This window comes from Myiozetetes cayanensis, unplaced genomic scaffold (assembly GCF_022539395.1).
Source record: "Myiozetetes cayanensis isolate MyiCay16 unplaced genomic scaffold, myiCay2020 scf3, whole genome shotgun sequence".
Classification (NCBI taxonomy): Eukaryota; Metazoa; Chordata; class Aves; order Passeriformes; family Tyrannidae; genus Myiozetetes; species Myiozetetes cayanensis.
The window spans coordinates 50,186,312-50,204,878 of record NW_026087521.1 but is presented as its reverse complement, the minus strand read 5'-3'; the positions used below and the strand labels follow the sequence as shown (position 1 = coordinate 50,204,878).

The 18,567-nt window shown below is 38.5% G+C and overlaps 1 protein-coding gene across 1 annotated transcript in view; it reads right to left on the bottom strand.

Moving 5' to 3' along the window:
* MRTFA (myocardin related transcription factor A) overlaps positions 1-18,567 on the bottom strand; it is a 95,076-nt gene that overhangs the window by 61,798 nt on the left and 14,711 nt on the right. The window contains 1 exon segment of the mRNA XM_050323342.1: positions 15,333-15,594. Coding sequence (XP_050179299.1) covers positions 15,333-15,594 — 262 coding nt within the window.

Here is an 18,567-nt window from a genome sequence, read left to right as displayed (position 1 = left end):
GCTTGATATAATTATGAAGGGGAGTATATGACCTGATTACTTGCAGCAGCAGGGGAGTGGGCTCTGCGACCCTGAAGAGTGATTCCAGTTGTTTCCTTATGACTCTCTACCTATTTATCCTATTGCTAAATTATACAACATTCTTAAACCATGCTAAGGTTAATCACAAAAGGGAGCTGTGCCAATGTAACTAAACTACTTTCCTATATTGATTCTGTTAGTAAAATTCTCTTGACTAAGAAATTTATGGATGAGGGGGGCAATATTTCTTCCATTAAGATAAAAATTCTAGTTTCACCTCCATAAAGCAGGGCTTGTGTTTCCTTAGTCACAAATGAAAAACCAGACCACCTCGAGATAACCAGCTGAGGTTTCTCCATTTGAAAAGGCAATTTGGAACAAGTGCCAGTCTCTCCTTGGAAGAACCCTAAGGTCAGAACAGCAGAGGGTGCTGTAAGTCTGAACTGAGGTGCAGCACCTCAGCAGCAAGGAGAGTCCAAATGCAACACAAAGCCGTAGATTACTTCAGATTTTGGGGGTTGAGTTTTCATGGGGGTTTTTCTTCGGTTTTGGGGTGGGGTTTTTTGTGCTGCCAGTCATTTGAGACTGGTAAAATCAGACAAAACAGTTAGATATTAAAATTTATTTATATTAGCTTCCACATGACATCAAACAATAACATCAGAGACATTCCCAAAACATCAACAGTTACCTATAATCTCCATCACTGATTCATAAAGCTCTGGGCACACATTAGAGCATTAGAGACTGACTCACACAGATGCTCAGACATAAAAAAATTGTATTTTAATGCCTACAACCATAATGTAGACTGGGCACGAATCCCATTATTAAAAAAATATTAAAAAAATAATAATCCTGATTCTAAACGCTCATGTACATTTCTGCTATCACACAGGAATGGAAACTTGAGCACTTCATTAAACATTAGTCATCTCTTAAATCTGGCAAACACTGGATAGCAAGGAGTTACCAGGTAACTGGAAGGCAGAATGGATGCGTGTCTGTGCTGTATCCCTTTAGGCAAAGTATGCCTGGTGTAATCATCATACCAGTTTAGAGAAAGTCAGCACAGCACACATTCAGTTATTAATCCAGAACCTAAATCAGTGACAGGCCACAAAGGTGACTCTGATCCACCTGAGCCACAAAGATCAGTCTGAGCCTACAGACATAATCATTAAGTCATTTCTATGCAATTGTGCTAAAGACCCCAAAGAAGAACCTGATCTAAGTAATTCTTTTTTATTTCATTTTTCTCATACACTTGAACTATGTTCCTAAAGAAAGGTTGATTCATATTCATCATGTAACTGAGTAGGTAACTTACAGAGTACAAAGACAAAAATTAAACTGGGCCCATTACACATAATGCATTAACTGCACAGCAAGGAAGACTCTGCTTTGATTACAGTTACAATAAAACCTGACACGACTTCACATGCATTTTAAACTTTCATTTTTCACAGCAATTGGTGAATGATACAAAAAATGCTGGATGATGATGAAAATCTTACTATGTACACTGGAAACTGGTTAACATGCACATACATACACGCATGCACAGAGCTAAAAGTAGCATCCTGAAGTTATTTCTCAGTAGGTACATGTTAAAGTAAGCTTGAGCTATAAGAAGAGTTAGGAAACAAAGACGTGTCTACCACATCTCCATTGTTTTAGAACAAGTGCAGCTTGTGTGTGCCCCCTTACAAGTTCCTCCTAGTTCACGGAATGGGTGAGGACAAAAAGCTGCCTGAATGGGGTTTTTTCCTACTCCCTCCTTCTCAACCTACAGTGTAATGCTCACTGGATAAAATGAATAAACAGAATATTTTCAAAGCAGATGGAGGGAAAAATATTATTTTTAAAAGGTGATTTAACACTTCCACTAATACTTACTCCCAGTTTTAATAGATTTCCAGGAGTTTCTTATTTAAATTTAATATTGTCCACAGAAATAGGTACTGCTGAAATAAGTGATTCTAAGAGTAGTCTTTATTGTAGGCTGTCATTCTTGGGGAGGAAGGGAAAAAAAAAAGAAAGAAAAGCATCCTTTATATATTTAGTTTCAGTACAACCCTTTAACTCTCTTTCGGCTAACACAACAACATAGTGATTTGCTTACTCAATAGTTAATCACAGGGATAAAAGGTAGTAAAAGGTTATGTTCAAATCTTTCATGAATGGAATAACTCAGTAGTGTGCAGCTTACAGTCGTACACTCCTCACTCCATGTCTTGTAACAGCCAACCCAGAACTTCGTGCAGTTAGTAGGTCTGGCATAAAAATTTCCATATTTAAATCTGACTTCAGGAACATCCCATTTGCTGCTTCGGAAAGAATTCCCGCTGCATGACGACGATGAAGCTCACATAACTTTGTTCAGTCTTTGAATCACATGCAGGATTCTGGTTAAAAGCCAGTGAAGAGTCATTTTATCACTACTCAGAATATACACACTCAGGGAACTGTACCAGCAACCAGGGAACTCTTTACACTCCCCAGGAACTTGCTACCTAGATACAAAAGGTTACATTTCCAAATGCCATAGATTCCAAACTGAAATCAAAAGTTCTATTTTTAAAGCAGTGATGATGCAAACTCTAAAGCTAGGAATGTTTTCCCCTCAGCTCCACCCTTCATCCAAATCAAAATCCCAATTGTGTCGATTCAAGAACTCATTGCAATCCTGAAATTCCAAATGGAGGGGGGGGAGAAGAGGGGCGAAGAGGAAGGGAAAGAAAATACCCATTTTTTTTCCTTATAAAGTTCTACTATTCAAACAAAATGAAATGCAAAAACACTAGAAAAATCTCTCACTTGGAAATGAAAACAACAATAATGAAACAAATCCTAGTAACAGGTACTTGAAAAAGACAAGATGAAGTTAAAAGGCATTTTACTGCACAAATGAGAGGTCATTCTTTGAGAACCAAAAGCCAATACTGAATTTAAGCTTTATTTAAAACAGGAAAAAGAGAAAACCAACCACACAAACTCCAGCTCTGATATTTGTCACTCCTGAAAGAGCTGGGGGACATCTCCTTTCTATGAATATACAGATAAGCTGTCTGTTCCCTTTAAGACCAGTTGGATGCAAAGCAAATTAGACCACAGAAGTCAAGTTTTATCCACTATAGGGAACTCAATTATTTCTATGCTCATTTACAGTGCTGACTCCAAAACATCTCCTTCTTTTGTTCTACAAGTATGCATGGAAAAAATACTCATGTTGATCTAAACTGGCCTTCTGACAGTTTAGAACAACCTGCTTCTGGTTTGCATACCTGCCTTGATCTGTAATAGGTTCTAAGATATTTTTTCAGCGGGTCAATAAAACAAGCATATCAAAACACAAATATGGTATCTGATAAATCACTCTATGTTGAACCATCTTAATTTTTTTTTTCAGTGTGCTCACAGAAAGAAATTAAGATTAAGCAGAGACAAGTATTAATGTGTAACATATACCAAGAAAGGCAAACAAACTAATGCTACCCAGAGCAGTAAACAAAGATTTTATCTAGAGCAAAATTATAAGGAAATAGAATTCATTAACAGAAGTGGCCATTTGGCCAAGTGCTAACATCCATTAATTCTGGCAATGCACTATTAGACTCTACATGACCCTAAGCGGCCATAACTCTTAACAATCCATGCAAAACTTCTGAAAGAAATGATCTGAAATGCAGGGTTCATCTCTCTCGCTGATTGCACCTCTGTATGTGTACTAGACATACATTCCTGCCCAGCCACTCGACAGAAGTCATAAAAGAAATTTCTGACAAAACCAACTAAAATAAAAAAGAAGGTGAAATTACCTTTGAAAGTTTGTATTTGCCATTTAAGCACAAAATTTGCACATAGAGGCCAGCAGCACATCCAAGACTCCTGAGATTTCCTCAATTAAATGAGTCTCTCATATGGCTGTTCAAAAACATTTTTAAGTGTTACTGAATTGTAGATTGTGTCAAAAAAGTATGCTTCCAACACTCTTGCCTCCTTATTAGGAAAAAAAAAAAAAAAAAAGAAAAAGAAAAAGAAAACATGACTCATTCTTTCAGTGGTCAAACAGTCTGTTACAAAGACAGGTCATATCAAAAACTATTCGGTCCCTGTCCTGACTGACCAGTGACCAACAGCAAAAGAAGTTGCAAAATCTCTATATAGATTATTTAGATAGTGACATGAAAAACAAAAAGGCTTCAGGGGAACAAAAAAAGATGCTACTAATCTCGGTTGAAGTAGATAATGGGAAGGAAACAACCAGCTTTTAATAAATATAAAGAAAACAAATGAGTCAGATGCTGAGACAGTCAAGGCAGCAAATATGACCAAGTAACTCTTGGAGAAATGCACTAATGATGGTGCTGCCACTGCTAAGAGCTTGGTACAGATTCTACACATTCTTCACTTTCAACAGAATGAAAACACACAAAATGGCACCGGGCTGTTTCCAAAACTATATTATTGAAATGTAGAACTTTGCCTCAGTGTGTATGACCACTTTCTGGATGACTGGATCAGTAATACCACAGTTCTTCAAGTAATTCAGTAGTCCAATGAGAGGTCAAATAGAGCAGCTAAGCTTTTGTTCTCATTTTTGCAAATTTTTCCTGAGTGTACTGCCTTTTTGGAATGTCTTTTCAGCTTGCTTTTCACTTTTACTTTTTCCTTCCTCCACTGTTATCACTTGTATTGATTTTTTTACTACTCCTTTGTTTAGTTTGACAGGTGTGTTTGATTTTTTTCTGGTTAATACAACACGCACCTCTCACTACTCATATTGTTCTTGCTTCAGTTATCTTTTGTTCTGAAGAAACAGTCCCTCCCTGCTTAAGCTATTCTGCTCCCAGAATAGTAAAGTTGCAATCTCCCTCTCAGTTCCTTCTCCAGAACATTAAGAATGTTTTCTCATTTTTAGTATCAAAGGTGTTGCTTTTTATTTGCCCACCAACATGGAATACAAACACTATGTCCTAGGCCAACTATGGCTTCAGATACTGTTACTTCTTCAGTGGATTCCCATTATACCCAAGCATTAAATAAGCACAGCCTCACGACCTGCAGGCTCCAAGAACATTTGGTCTATGGAGTACAAGCTGTGTAGAGCCTACCAGGATGATTTATTTACCCAGCTTAGACACTGATTCTCCTATTTCTTCAACAGCTGTTCAGAAACTCTGATGAGCTGACTGGGACAAGTGTTTCAGGCTTCCATCTTTCCAGTAGGGCTTCTGGAGATAAACATCAGGACCAAGAAGATTTGAGAAGTCAAGTCTTTCCTCAATTAAGTCATTTCCCTCATTTCATCATTATAGTTCTCAAGAGAAAGGAGATTCAATTTCAGTCTCCAAATTCTCATGTAGTTTGTCCAACAGACAACTACCTCACTAAGCCAAATAAGAGTAGCCACCAAGAGCAGCTGGTCTCTAAATATTGTAACTGAACAATTTGGTCTCATCATCAAGTAGCCATTTTCCTTATCTAGAAGCTTGTCATACACTTCCATTGTTCAAGACTGATCCTGTTGTCACACTTAATTTCCCCACCAATTTTGTGAATCCATTTACGTAAACATTTGCCCCCTTCTTGCTTAATATTTTTCCAGCAGCGGTTGATCCATGAGAAAAGAGAGCAGCCACTGAAGGAAGAGGTGCAATAAATCTGTATCCTTCATTGTGGGAGCTAAGCTTGCCAGGAAATTGCCTCAACACTGCAGAACGCCACTGCATAATCCAGGACTAGGGTTAGCTGACTTAAGCGAAAGCTCCATACAAGTACTCTGTAGTGGGAGAAACTCTCACCCTAGGAATTAAATTTGAGCCTCAAGAGTTCCCATAATTTGAAAAAAATAAACAAACAGCCACAAAAAAACTTCTGAGAAAAAGTAATACTAACATGAAGGTTGTTTCCCTAATTTTAACAAGTATTACTTTATTACGTGAATTTCCAGAGAATATATAATGCACAAATTCAGTTAAAAGAACCTGAAATGTAAATTCCATGGTTCTTCCTTGTTTGGAGGAAAAAAAAAGTTTAAAAACTTATTAGAAACAAAGTGCATTAAGGTAAACATATTTTTTTCAAGTCTTGAGATAACAGCTTTCCTTACAACAAAGACAGATTAGATACTGTCCCGCCATATGCATCCTGTTCAATACCAAACACCTTGTGAGTGTCTACATCCTACCTCCAAAATTCACAGACTACGAGAATACAACTGAAGGAATGAAGTATTGTGTCCAAACATCACTCTGAATTGAGACAAACGCTACATATTCCATGTAAGATGTAGGGCTGTCTTTCCTATCTACAGGTACAAAAATAACCACCATACTATGGTTCTCTAAACAACAAAGAATATAATCATGTGTCAAGACTATAAAATAAAGATCATACAGGATCTTTATAGACATACAAAATCTTCACAGAAATTTTACAAAACATAAGATTAAGTTAAGGAAATTAACACCACAAATACAGAAAAAAACCCTACACTAAACTATGAAGTTATTGTTTTACTTGTCTCTTTCCAAGTCACTACTTAAGGAAAAGAAAAAGCATTTAACTTTCAGAAACAACAAACTTGTTCTTGCTCTTGACACTTCTGGCATGTGCTGCTTTTCAGGCAATGCTGCACAAGAGATTAGGAGCACACAAATGCAAACCCAGACTCCCAGGCTACTACTAGTCTGTAGTCAAATCTAACCAAGGTTACAGTACCTGTTCCCATCCACAGAGAAAAGGTCATTTATATCTACATATATTTGTTAAGTTTCATGACTACATAATGTCCCAAAGCCTCAGACAAAAACACCCTACAGAAGTACGTCATACTGCCATTAACAGATAATTCTCCTCCAGCATGTCTTAGTGACAGAATTGCAACGCTAACAGGTAAGCACAGCATCACAAAGAGGCCACAGTATTTATGCCAAAATCGTGTAAACAAAATACTAGTGCCATTCCCAAGGAAACGGTCTTTCAGGATGTAAAACAAGTATTGGGAATTATCAAAGGAGAAGGGTTTTTCCCAAAATATGCAATTTAAAAGCTCTCCAAAGTACATGAATATGAGAATATGTTTCATCAGAGAGTAATTAACAGTGAAATCACATAAATCAGTCAAAAGCTAAATGGAGGAAATGCCTTTAGAAAAAGAACTAGCCTTGACTGGGATTTTCTAATACTTCATAAACCACTTAAATTTAACACAGGGACCAACAAATGAAGAACAGAAAGATAACTTTATCTCTGACGAAGCTCTAACATGAACAGTATTTAACATCCAGCCTCATCTGCAACCTGCACATGAAGTCACCACAGCCCTCTAATTTGCCTTTACTCAGTCCAGCCTCCTGGCACTTCCTATATAGTTCAGCGACTATGATTCACTAGCAAAATTTACCCATGGGATATGTTTGGGGTGATACCTGATTGGAGTGCTGTCATCTGCATTTCTGGTTCCAGCAGTGTCATGTCGATCCTTTTCTCAACAGTTAAAAGTCCTTAAAGACTTCTCTTTTTATAGAGATAGACATAGATATGTTAAAAAAAAAAAAAAATCCAAGAGGACCTCTCAACTTTAATCTTGTTCAAAACTTGCAAGAATTCTCATCATATATAGTATGAAAACTGTGCCTAGTGAGAAACCTCAAGTCTTTCAACATGCAGTTCTCTGCTTATTCACTACAGGCAAGTTGCAACAGCCCAGAATCAAATTACTGCTAGAAGAAAAATGAATACTCAAAGGAGAATGCAAGATGTGTAGTTTGCAGAAGTAAGGTCCGCCCCCTGATGCTCTGTAAGTAAAAGGGAGGAGGGAGGAAGGGGTCAGAGACACTAGAACTGGCAGTTTTTCCCCCTTTTATAAGAGGAGGATGACGTCTTGGGCAGACTCTCAATCCCCTAAGGGGTTCTGCTGATGAGGCAATTTCGCTCCAAGGACAAGGAGACCCAGTGTTAACATAAACATGCAGACATCCTCAGCTTTGAAACAACACTGCGGAAAACATACACATCCTGCTGACAGATCAGTCACTTTTCTTCAGTCTTTACCCGTCCTTTTTCTTAAACTACTCCCCTAATCAACTGCCCTTGCTGATCACTAAAGCTGAGCTACTCTAACAGATGATAGTGTCTGTTTCTTAAAAACAACAAAAAAACCCACCCTCTCTCATTCAGACTTTTAGCCCTGTGGATCACACCCTCCATCCAACCGGTTTAGAGGTTAAAAAAAAAATTAAGTCATGTTTCCCACATCCAGATAAACAGTTTAAAATTATTTGGGATAGTGGATAAAACTTTTATAGATAGATATTTCTTGAGTAAAATATAAAAACAGAATTAAGTCTTTCCTCACTAGAGGATTCTACCTCCCAACAGAAAGGAATTCAATTTTGGTCTCTAAAGAGTCTCAAGTAATTTGTCCAACAGATAATTTAATTATCTTCACAAACTAATTCCAATGCTTCTGTCCCCAGAGCAGCTTTCCCTTATTCCCCACCTTTCCACAAAGCTCATCATCATTTCTCATTAGGTCATCTAAGTAAGTAACTGCATGTATTTGTACCAAGCCCAAAAATACATTGAGCTGTTCATCTAAGTTACACACCAAATTTTAGATTCTAAATCCCTTTGTAGCAAGTCCAAACCCCTCTCCTGCCATATTAGTATTCATAAAAGTGAGTAAGCGGTGTGCAAATCTGCTTCAGCACTGGGTTTTGACCCCTCCAATCTTAAATAACTCCAGGGCTTCCCTAGCACTCAGATGCAAGAACTCCCCAACAGCTGCATGGCTGCTGAGAGAAGAGCATGGCAGGTTTTAGAAACATTATCTGCCTTCCCACACAGAAACGCCTCTGGGGCTTAAAAAGAGGTAGCAAAACTCATTTATCAGCTTTAAACAATGCAGGAAAATCCCTTACAGTAATGATGTTGTAGTATTTATCTGATTTCCCCACTCATTCCTACATCAGTAGTGTGTTGTAAAAGGACAAGAATGAGCTCATTTGGGATTCTCTCATACTCAAATACCATGCAGTTCTAAATTTGCAGCCAGAGTAGGCAAATATTGCAGGCCTAAATGTTCATTCTCGCAGGGCAAACCTTCAAAAAGGAACTGCAGGGGTGCACTGTATCCCAAGAATTTAGAGACACTAGAGACAGAAATGAGGCGCTCTATCACCTACCCTGAATATCTATATTCACAATAAATAAAGGAAAGCATCAATTTTCAGTAGAATGCACACTTATTTTTGTGGTAGTACATGGAAATATACAAGGAAGCGGTATGAGTGAAGTGGAAAGGAAATCTTTCCACAGTGTCCAGGAACATCACTGAAGTACCCTGAAGTGCGTATGGGTGCACTGCCAGTGACCATGAACAGACATGAAATTTAAAGCATTAACCGGGATGGTGCTTATTTGACCAGCAAGGAAGATGAAGATTGCACTACCAAATGTCTTCGGACAGATTGCTTCATTATCCTTCAAGGCAATGTATCGATCGAGGGGAGAGTCACAGCTGCAGAAGTGGCTGATAGCATCCCAATAAAAATGAATTACAGAAACCTTGACAGTTTCGTAAGGAAAGCCACACGTTACAGAAGCAGCACACATCCCAAAGCTAGGATTTAGTTTAAGTACTAGCAGCAATTGACTATTGTGAAATAGTGCAATCTTTCTTGCGCGAAGCAGTCACTCTCTGTTTAAGTAGAACAGATTGAGAATCCTGCTGAATGGCATTCTCCCTTTAAAGGGCCAGATTTCCTTTCTCCATTCCTACCATTAATAGCTAAAACAGCAAAACCAGCAACAGAAGTCCTTGCGCAGACATAACAGCTGCCCAGATTTGGGCCCGACTTGTTTAGTAAGCAGTTTAAATTCATGAAAAAGGAATGTTTTTTAAACAGCTATCAAATCATGTCTGATGTCCATCCACCTCTGAACCTTGAAACCTCAAAGGTAAACTGAAAAAAGAGAGAAACTGGAAAGGAAAAACAGGAGGGAGAGGAATATTACAAGTCAGTAACTGGAGAAGGGCATTAGTCTTGTTAGCTCGATCGGGAACAAACAAAAACTTTATTGAGAGCCAACTTGTTAAAGCCACCACATTAAAGCTGCCTTTGGCATTACCCTTTCCAGCTCAATTATTCCCCCATCACTATTTAAAAGTTTGTTTTAAATATTTCAAGGAGATTACCACTTCTCAGCTGTTTGGTAGGTCCCATCAGTAACAGGCCAGTCATTTCTATCACGCTCTGAATCTCACAGCTCCATCAGAAACTTTCAGACAGCATGCTAAATTTATAGTCTCCAGGGACAAGAAGTCTCTTAACACAAATCTATCCAAGACAGACTGGTTGTTTTTATTCTAACAATCATTCCCCTTACTCTCACACAAGAGTAAACAACAAGCCTCATTGGAATGTATGTGAAGGACAGATCAGAGAAAGCTATATATTTCCTGTCTTGGTCTTTTTCTTGCAATACAGACTTAATCTTCTTCACATGTAAGTTCTGGATGAGGCAGTTACCACTGCTTGGTAATTAAATGTAACTCTGACTTACATTACTCCAGAAGGCAGACATATACTAGGAAAAAAAATAAAAACAAATCACACAAAACATGAAAAATCATTTCAGAATACTCTTGTCTCTTGAAAACCCTTTCTCAGGAATTAAATATCATCCTTGTTGATAAGTAAACATGCCTAACTTCTTAAATGAGTTCACAAGTCATATCATTCACTTTTTAAAAGGAAGGCTTATGATACGATTTTAAAAAAATATTATTAATGTTGCAAAAGTCACAATAGCAAGAAGATGCTTCAAAAATCTGCAAATAAGTTATAGTTGAAATATCTGAAACTGACTGCATTCAGTGTAATGACAGTTCTGGATGGGAAAGGGAAAGAAGGGGAGATAGACAGGAATGTCTAGCCTAATTAAAGAATTACAGGAGCAATCACCTACACAATTATTTAAAATAAAACAAGGTGCCCTAATAGTCCTGTATTTTAACAGTAAATGGGCATAGAAACACAGGCACTAAATTAGCTCTTCAGGAGCATTTAAATACTTATCCTGTGCTTTGTACAATGCTAACAGGAGTACCTTCTGATACCTAAGGCACATGCCTATTACATGACTTGAGTCACACTGAAATTCCGCACATTCCAACTCGTCTCTCTTCCCCCAACACATATGGTACTTTGTAGAAGGTAAGCATCCCAGAAATCAAGTAAACCCCAAACACTGGCAAGCTGGTACAAGTTTCATCCAAACCTGTAATCATTAAATGCAACTGCAACGGTTCATTCAAAAGAGTTACTCATCTTAAACAAGCCTACAGTGAGAAGAAATCAAGACTATCATAGGGTTCTAACATAATGTTTTCCATGACCACTGGACAAAGATAACTATGAACTCATCTGGGGAAAATGGGTCAATAAGACAATAGAGCAATCACCGTAATTTCAAATGAAAGTTAAGTAGAAGGGCTTTTATTTTAGAAATTATCAAACTGCATAGGATTTGAATATTCATCATCTGGGGGGTTTTCTCCTTTTTTTGGTAAACACATTCATCAGGGACTTGCTCTATCCCTGCCCTAAGGGTTGGGAAAAGTTATCTTGGCATCTTAGTACAGGTGACTGAGAAAAATCAAGATACACTGAAGAGATTCAGATGACTCTGTAATGACTTTTTTTGGCTCCTGTGGCACCAAATGAGTCAGTCACAGGTAATCTCTCATAGTTAAAGTTGAGGAACATGGGTAGAAAAGTAAAAGGAATGTGATTTTTGGGTAGAAAATTCACTGTGAAGCACAAATTAAATATCTACACCTTAAGTGTCCCACGAAGCTTGATGTATGAATAGAACCTAATGATTGTATCAAAATGCTTTACTAACACCTTACCACGTAAGGCTTCCTTTCACTGAGGTGACAAAAAAATTGTTTCCAAGCTATCTCTTATGTTCAAATGCTTCATACTGGAACTCCACTCCATACCCTTATTGTCTTTTATTGCATTTCCATTTAGAGTGAGTTAGTAACAACTGTGCAGTCAAGATGTTCGATATCTTTACACCCATGTATCTAGGTGTACCTATCCTTCTAAGGCACACATGCCTACAAGGCTAACGTGTCACTGTGGGGAGGGAGAACATGAAAAAGGTCTGGGTCTGAAACAAACCAAAACCAACAAGAAAATCCCCAGAAACTGTGTCTTGCTGCTCTTCAGTTCTAAGACAAGTTAAAAAAATAAAAAAAAGGAATCTGGTGTCCAAGGGCATATGGCAGCATGTCTATACAGGACTGAACTCCCAGTTCTCCCATGGGATACATAATTCCATGATGCTTCACAGGCCAAAGAAATTTCTATTTTAACTCTGCTAATAGTTTATGTTCCAGAACCACAGCCTGAAGTAATAAATTCCGTACAAATCCATGTAATACTTTTCTACAGATATCTACAGATAAGAAAAGTCTGTTTAGCAAAACTTACACAAAGAGTTAATCTGTTAGAAGCTCTCAGCATAAGTAGTTAGTTTAGCTGTGAGTCAGCAGTGCCTGTTTAGAACTGCAAACAGGAGACCCTTTGACACAGTTAGGCAGCTTCCAGCAAGTCTCTTACTTACCATCTCCTCACCTCCCACTGCCACTCAGTTTGAATCTTCCTCATACTTTAAATTTGGCAAGTTGTCACAGAAGCAGTTCCACTGCACAAGATATGCTTCTGCAACTACTTCGGATTGCTCAAATGTTTAAGCAGATTGCCATCTCAACTGGGAGATCGTCTCTAAAGGTTTTTTAACATGTTTGAAGCCAAGGGCGCAACAACAAAGACGCACCATATTTAAAAAAAGAGCTTTAACAAGCTCAACATCTTTCAACAGCTGTGCAACCTCCACCCCAAGATAACTGAGAAGTTCCCAATTGAAGGAAGACATTTATTAATTCAAAATGCATCAGCTATATTTCTCAACAGCTCACAATGCCAGGTATTCTTTTACACTGTGACAGTTTGCAGATAACCGTATTTCAACAGCACTTTTCAGTCCGGTAGTACTTTAATGAATGTAAACACAAACAATACATAGCATACTGCAGCCTAGGAGAAAAAAGCATTGTGTACCTCCAAAGATAAGGAATATTCAGGTAATCTAGATCAGGAACTTTGGACTTTATGCCTCGTCTGAAAAGCTGCCCCTCCAGCAGTAAAATTTCCACTATTGTGCTGAGCCCTGATAAAGAATCAGCTCTGAAAAGACCCACCTAATGAGTCATTTCCGGGAATATCCCAATTTTCTTTGGCAAAAGGTATGGGCAGGGGTGTTCCTTTTCAAATGCTTTTTAAACACAACCTGTTCAAGTCAAGCAGATTTGCAGAGTACAATGCTATAGCTCCAAGGTTGAGTCCATAAAAATAACATTATTCTGATAGAGGAAAACCATCTATTTCTGTAAAATATTCCCAAGATACCAATTTTGAAACTTATCCAAACAACTGAATCCTACAAAGACTCTTTCATTCCTGTAACAGAATATGCTTTCCTCTGACCATAACAATATCATTCAAAGTGCTGCTACAAGTTTCATTTTTATAAAAGGTACTCTCATCTGTTCCCAACACTAGTATCCCTTTCCCTGTGGCATCAAGAAGTAATTGCTTCTTCCCAGTTCAGGACCCTTGATCACGCCTTATTCACTAAGAGAAGAATTCTGCCTCCAGAAAAATCACAGTCTCACCTTCAGGTGGCCAGCTGTCAGGTGCTGGAAACAAAGGCTCATGTGCTTTTCCCATGCTGCCTTCGAGCTCTCTATCAGTTTCAATACTATCTTAAATTCCATTTGAAATCTCTCCTTGTCTTCATAACTATAAAATGCTCCAGTGTACCACTAGTTGACATGTACTGAGATCAGTCTACCTTGCTAACATTCCAATTTTCTTCTCTTATTTACCATCACCACCTTTATCTCCACCCATTGTCTCTTATCTTATACTTAGAAGACTGCAAACATTAAGTGTTAAAAGTTTTTAGTTCTGTTTTTGCAATTTCTATTTTCTCCATTTTAAGGCCTGTAAACATAACTGTGATCACATAATGATGATATAATGTAAGGAAATTCTTTTTATCCTCTTAAAAAAAACCAAGATTTTGAGTTAAAGTTAATTAATTCTTCCAAACAGCAAAATACTGATACACTATTCAGAGAAGGGCATGCTTAGTTTCTGGAGATAAAGATCCAGGTATGTTAAGTGAGGTAGCCCTCTAATTCAATTACTGCAAATATTCTAAATCACTTTACTATAAGCATTATGTTTTGGCTATAAAGCCACTCCAAAGGTCCCCAGCACTTCCAATACACTGTGCCATGCAACTCTACGATGTCCAACACTGTAAGGCGCACAGAATCCAACCATGTTCAAACCCACAGTAACCTCACAGGTGACAGCATGAACTCAGACTGTAGCAAGACCTTCATATTGCCAAGAGTCACCAACATACACCTGAGAGGATGGAGTGAAGGGAGATCACCAAAAGGAAGTCACAAACCAAAGCCACCACTTATCAAATGGTTTCACTGGTCTGTCACAGGATGCGGTTGAACCTGCAAAGGCTTTCACAGCAGCCTGGTGATGCTGAGCTTCAGACAGTTAACAGTCTTTCAAAGCCAGAAATTCCAGTCACTGAGTGACCCTGTATTTTGCCACTAAACTGTCACCCACTAAATAGTTGCCCATAAGGTACCTGCAACTTGAGAAACAAAGGCAGGTCATTCTCATTCTAGGATCAGAAGGTCTATTGGGATATTAAATTTTTCACTCTAGGTCTTGCTTCTCTTTCCAATAAGTCTGACAGAACCCTTCAGGCATTTGCAGTGAGCAAGTTACTCACTCTTGGTAAGTGCAGACCAAGGTGGCAAAGAAATTAGATCTACAGATGGCTACAGGCTGAAAATGAGCTAACACTTCCTTTGATTGACTGTCTCAGCTTTGCACAACATTTAGTCATCACAAAGGACATGGGAGCTGTGTCTGGTATTGACGTAAAATAATAATAAAAAGTATTTATCACTGGAGCTTTGTGGAACTTTCACAGCCAGTAACATCAATCCTTCCAATCGATCAGTGTAAATCACCCTTGTGAACTCTACATTATTAGTTCTTCCTACAAAAAAAAAGCTATAAGAAGCAATAAAAAGTAGACCTGTCATCAGAACATGTACCGTTACACCACCTCAGTACTTCCTTAGTGAGGACACACTAAACGAGACACGAGTGTGCTGTCCCACTTACCATTCTTCCTTTCACTGAGGGGAGGAAGGTTGGGGTTTCGGCCATGATGGAGGTTGAGGGTCAGCTCGGGCTGCAAGGAGAGCTCCTGCAGCTCATTGGCAACAGCTTCGCTCTGCGGGCTGGGGGCCGCCGAAAGGGACACCAGCACCGGCTCGTCATCGTTTTCGCCAGCCCCGCCTCCGTCCAGCCCATTTCCAGCAATGACGGAAGGGGGCAGGCACACCACGCCGGAGAAATCCACTTTGGCTTTCGTGATGGCAACCTGCAAGACAAACCCATAAATCTCACATGAGAGTCTCAGCCATGTGTCCAGTTCATCGTGGTGTCTTCTACGTTACAGAGAAACATGTTCAGTACAGGGTTTGTGTTATCAACATCAATCCAAATCCAACCAGCGATCGAAACTTTAGCTACACTCAGCAGTTAAAAAACTTACGTAAACCTCCAACAGCATCACCACAACTACTGATGAAACTACAGATTATTATCATTTTCTTTAAAAGTATAAGAACGTTCTCAACTTTTGGTACTTTAGGATCCCAATCTTGAGAAGACACAGATAGGATGACTTCACTGGAATGACTTAATCTAGAACCTCGTTGAACTCTTGATTACTGTCCTTTCGTATCGAGTGTGGTGTTCTAACAACTGCCTCTCAGAAATCCAATCAGGTAAAGTAATCCTTCATAATAAATCTGGAAGGACAGTTGAGTACAACAAATGAGGATTTTCAGATAAAATCAACTGCATTTCAAAAAATAGTTCTCTTGTTTCATTCTCTCTTCCCCAGTCACAATCAGTGAAAATGGGTAAGAGAAAAATATTCCACATGAAGTAAACAAACTTGCCTAAAACCTCAGCTACAGTAACCAAAATGTACAACATATAAAGGGCATTAGCAAAATAAGCAATTTTAAAGTGTTTCTTTATATTTCCATAATTCTTTAAATGAGTAGTCAACGTTCAAATTAAAATCCTCTTCTGTTCAGTAATTTAAAGAGAAACAAACCAGCTGTAAGTCTCCAGTGAAACGGTTACTGTGTCAACATTTAAACAGTAACGGACATTATACAAGGGCAATCGTATTTGGTTTTGATTAATGAAGACGGAAGTCTCCTGCTTCTTAGTATGCTGCTGTTTCAACCCGCCTAAACTCAGAAGACTCTGCTGCACTGCCGTAATTTAGCAAGCAAAAGGTACTTCCAGAGGCTAACCTTCAGCTTCAAAAAGATGCAGGTAAAGCAACCTGCAAAGAAGTAAAGTAAAAACCATCAGGATAATCCTGTAGAAATCAACCAAAAAGCATAAACTTGGAACAACGTGTTAAACAATACAGTTTTTTATTAAGTATTCCCCATTTAACACTCATAATTAAACTGAATGAGTGTGACAACAACAACAAATTGAGAGCTGACAAAGGAATTCAAATAGTAATTTTTGCCACTTGCATTTCAGTTTCATACTTTGGTTGATTAGTAACGTTTGTTCTGTAATATCCAGAACAAAGTCATATGTGGCAGTACATTTGTTTCAAAAATTTGTTCAGTGTATATTTAAGTGAACAATAACAATTTACTGGTAATGAATATATGTTATTTCATACATTTGTCATACACTCATTCGCAGGACCCTATGTCATGATCTGAAGGGAAGGAAAGAAAAGAGGGGTGGAGCTAAATACCCAGAAAACAATAAAAACCACCAACTGAACAAGGTACTTGTCAAAACAAAACAAATGAGACTGAGCCAAACCTTACTGCCATACGAAGCATTTGCTTTTACTTCATTTAAAATCTGGCTAGAAAGTGCCTATCCCGCCACCCTGATATTTTTCCTGTCCAAAGTAAACACAGAATCACATCCATTTGAAAGCAAATCGTAACAGTAATCAGAAAAGAGAAAAAACTGGGACTGTGCCCTTCTCTTTACAATGGATAGAGAAAACCTGAGAACACACACCCTTAAACCACAGACTTAAAAGAACAGAGTTTGGTAAACTCTAACAATCTTTCCAAAGGTTGGAAAGAGTTAAATCATGACCAATATAGTTGTCCTCAGGCCTGTCCCTGTAGGATGGGAAACCTGTGGAAAGGGGCTAAAAGGAAGAGTAATTGCTCCGGTAGGAGGCTGGCTGGTAAGAACTGTTCTCACCATCTTAGAGGAGCCAAAGCCAATTCACTTTATCGAAGGAGATGTACTGGAGCCATTACACTTTGCCTGGTTCCACATGATGGTCAGCTCATGCGGAAGGGCAAGCGCAGCCAGGCCTGAAATCACAAACAGGTGACAGACACATCTAACACCCACCCTGCAGGGATTTGGAATGGCAGGAGACCCAATCTTCCCTCCTCAACCTACCCTAAAAAAGAAAGATTTCCTTCCTCCTCCCAAAAGGGGAAAACCAAGCTTCATGTGTCTCAAATACGTCAGATCTGCTTCAACTAAACAGCAAATGCCCTTAGGAACTTCTGACATAATGGATTTTCTTTAAAAGTGGAATTTGTAACCTGCATGAACTAGAAAAATTACATTTCAAACACCACTTTAACAACACTTGTAAAACAGAATCTATTTCCCTAATCTAAATACATTTGTATTATCCAGGCCACTTAAACTGTACAATTTAGGTAAAAGCACAGCACCAAGCCACAGTAAAAGCAGTCAAGCCAAGCCAGTGACAACAAAAAGCAGAATAAGAGATCAGTGCTCACACACCAGTTTGCTATGTGACCTTGAGCAACATCATACTAAATGGTGTTAATTGGTACCAGGATTATAAACCAGAGTTTCTCCAGTAAATTGTTCAATGAAATTTCAGCAGCAGCTGGATTAGCTAGAGTTGTACCTGAATTTGCACATTACTTAACTCTTGCAGAGAACAACACAGATGGAAGGTATCTTAATCCTAGTTGGCATGTCATCCAGTGTTTGTCCCAGATCAAAGGAACACAGTTTAAGCAAACCTTGACTTGACATTCATTGTTGCTCTGCCTCTACATCCTGCTGATTCAGCTGAAATGCAATTTTTCCTTGGTTATTTTTCATCTGGATCAATTCCTCCATACAAGGCACACTTGAACCAGCACAGTACAGTGCAGCATCACCACAGAACACAAAAAAAATCAGTCTGACTGTCCAGACTCTCAAACAGTCTGGACAACAATTCTGTTACTCCAAGCAGGGTTGCAGCTCAAATGAAACTAAAGTGGGATGAACCACTAAATACATTAGGTAA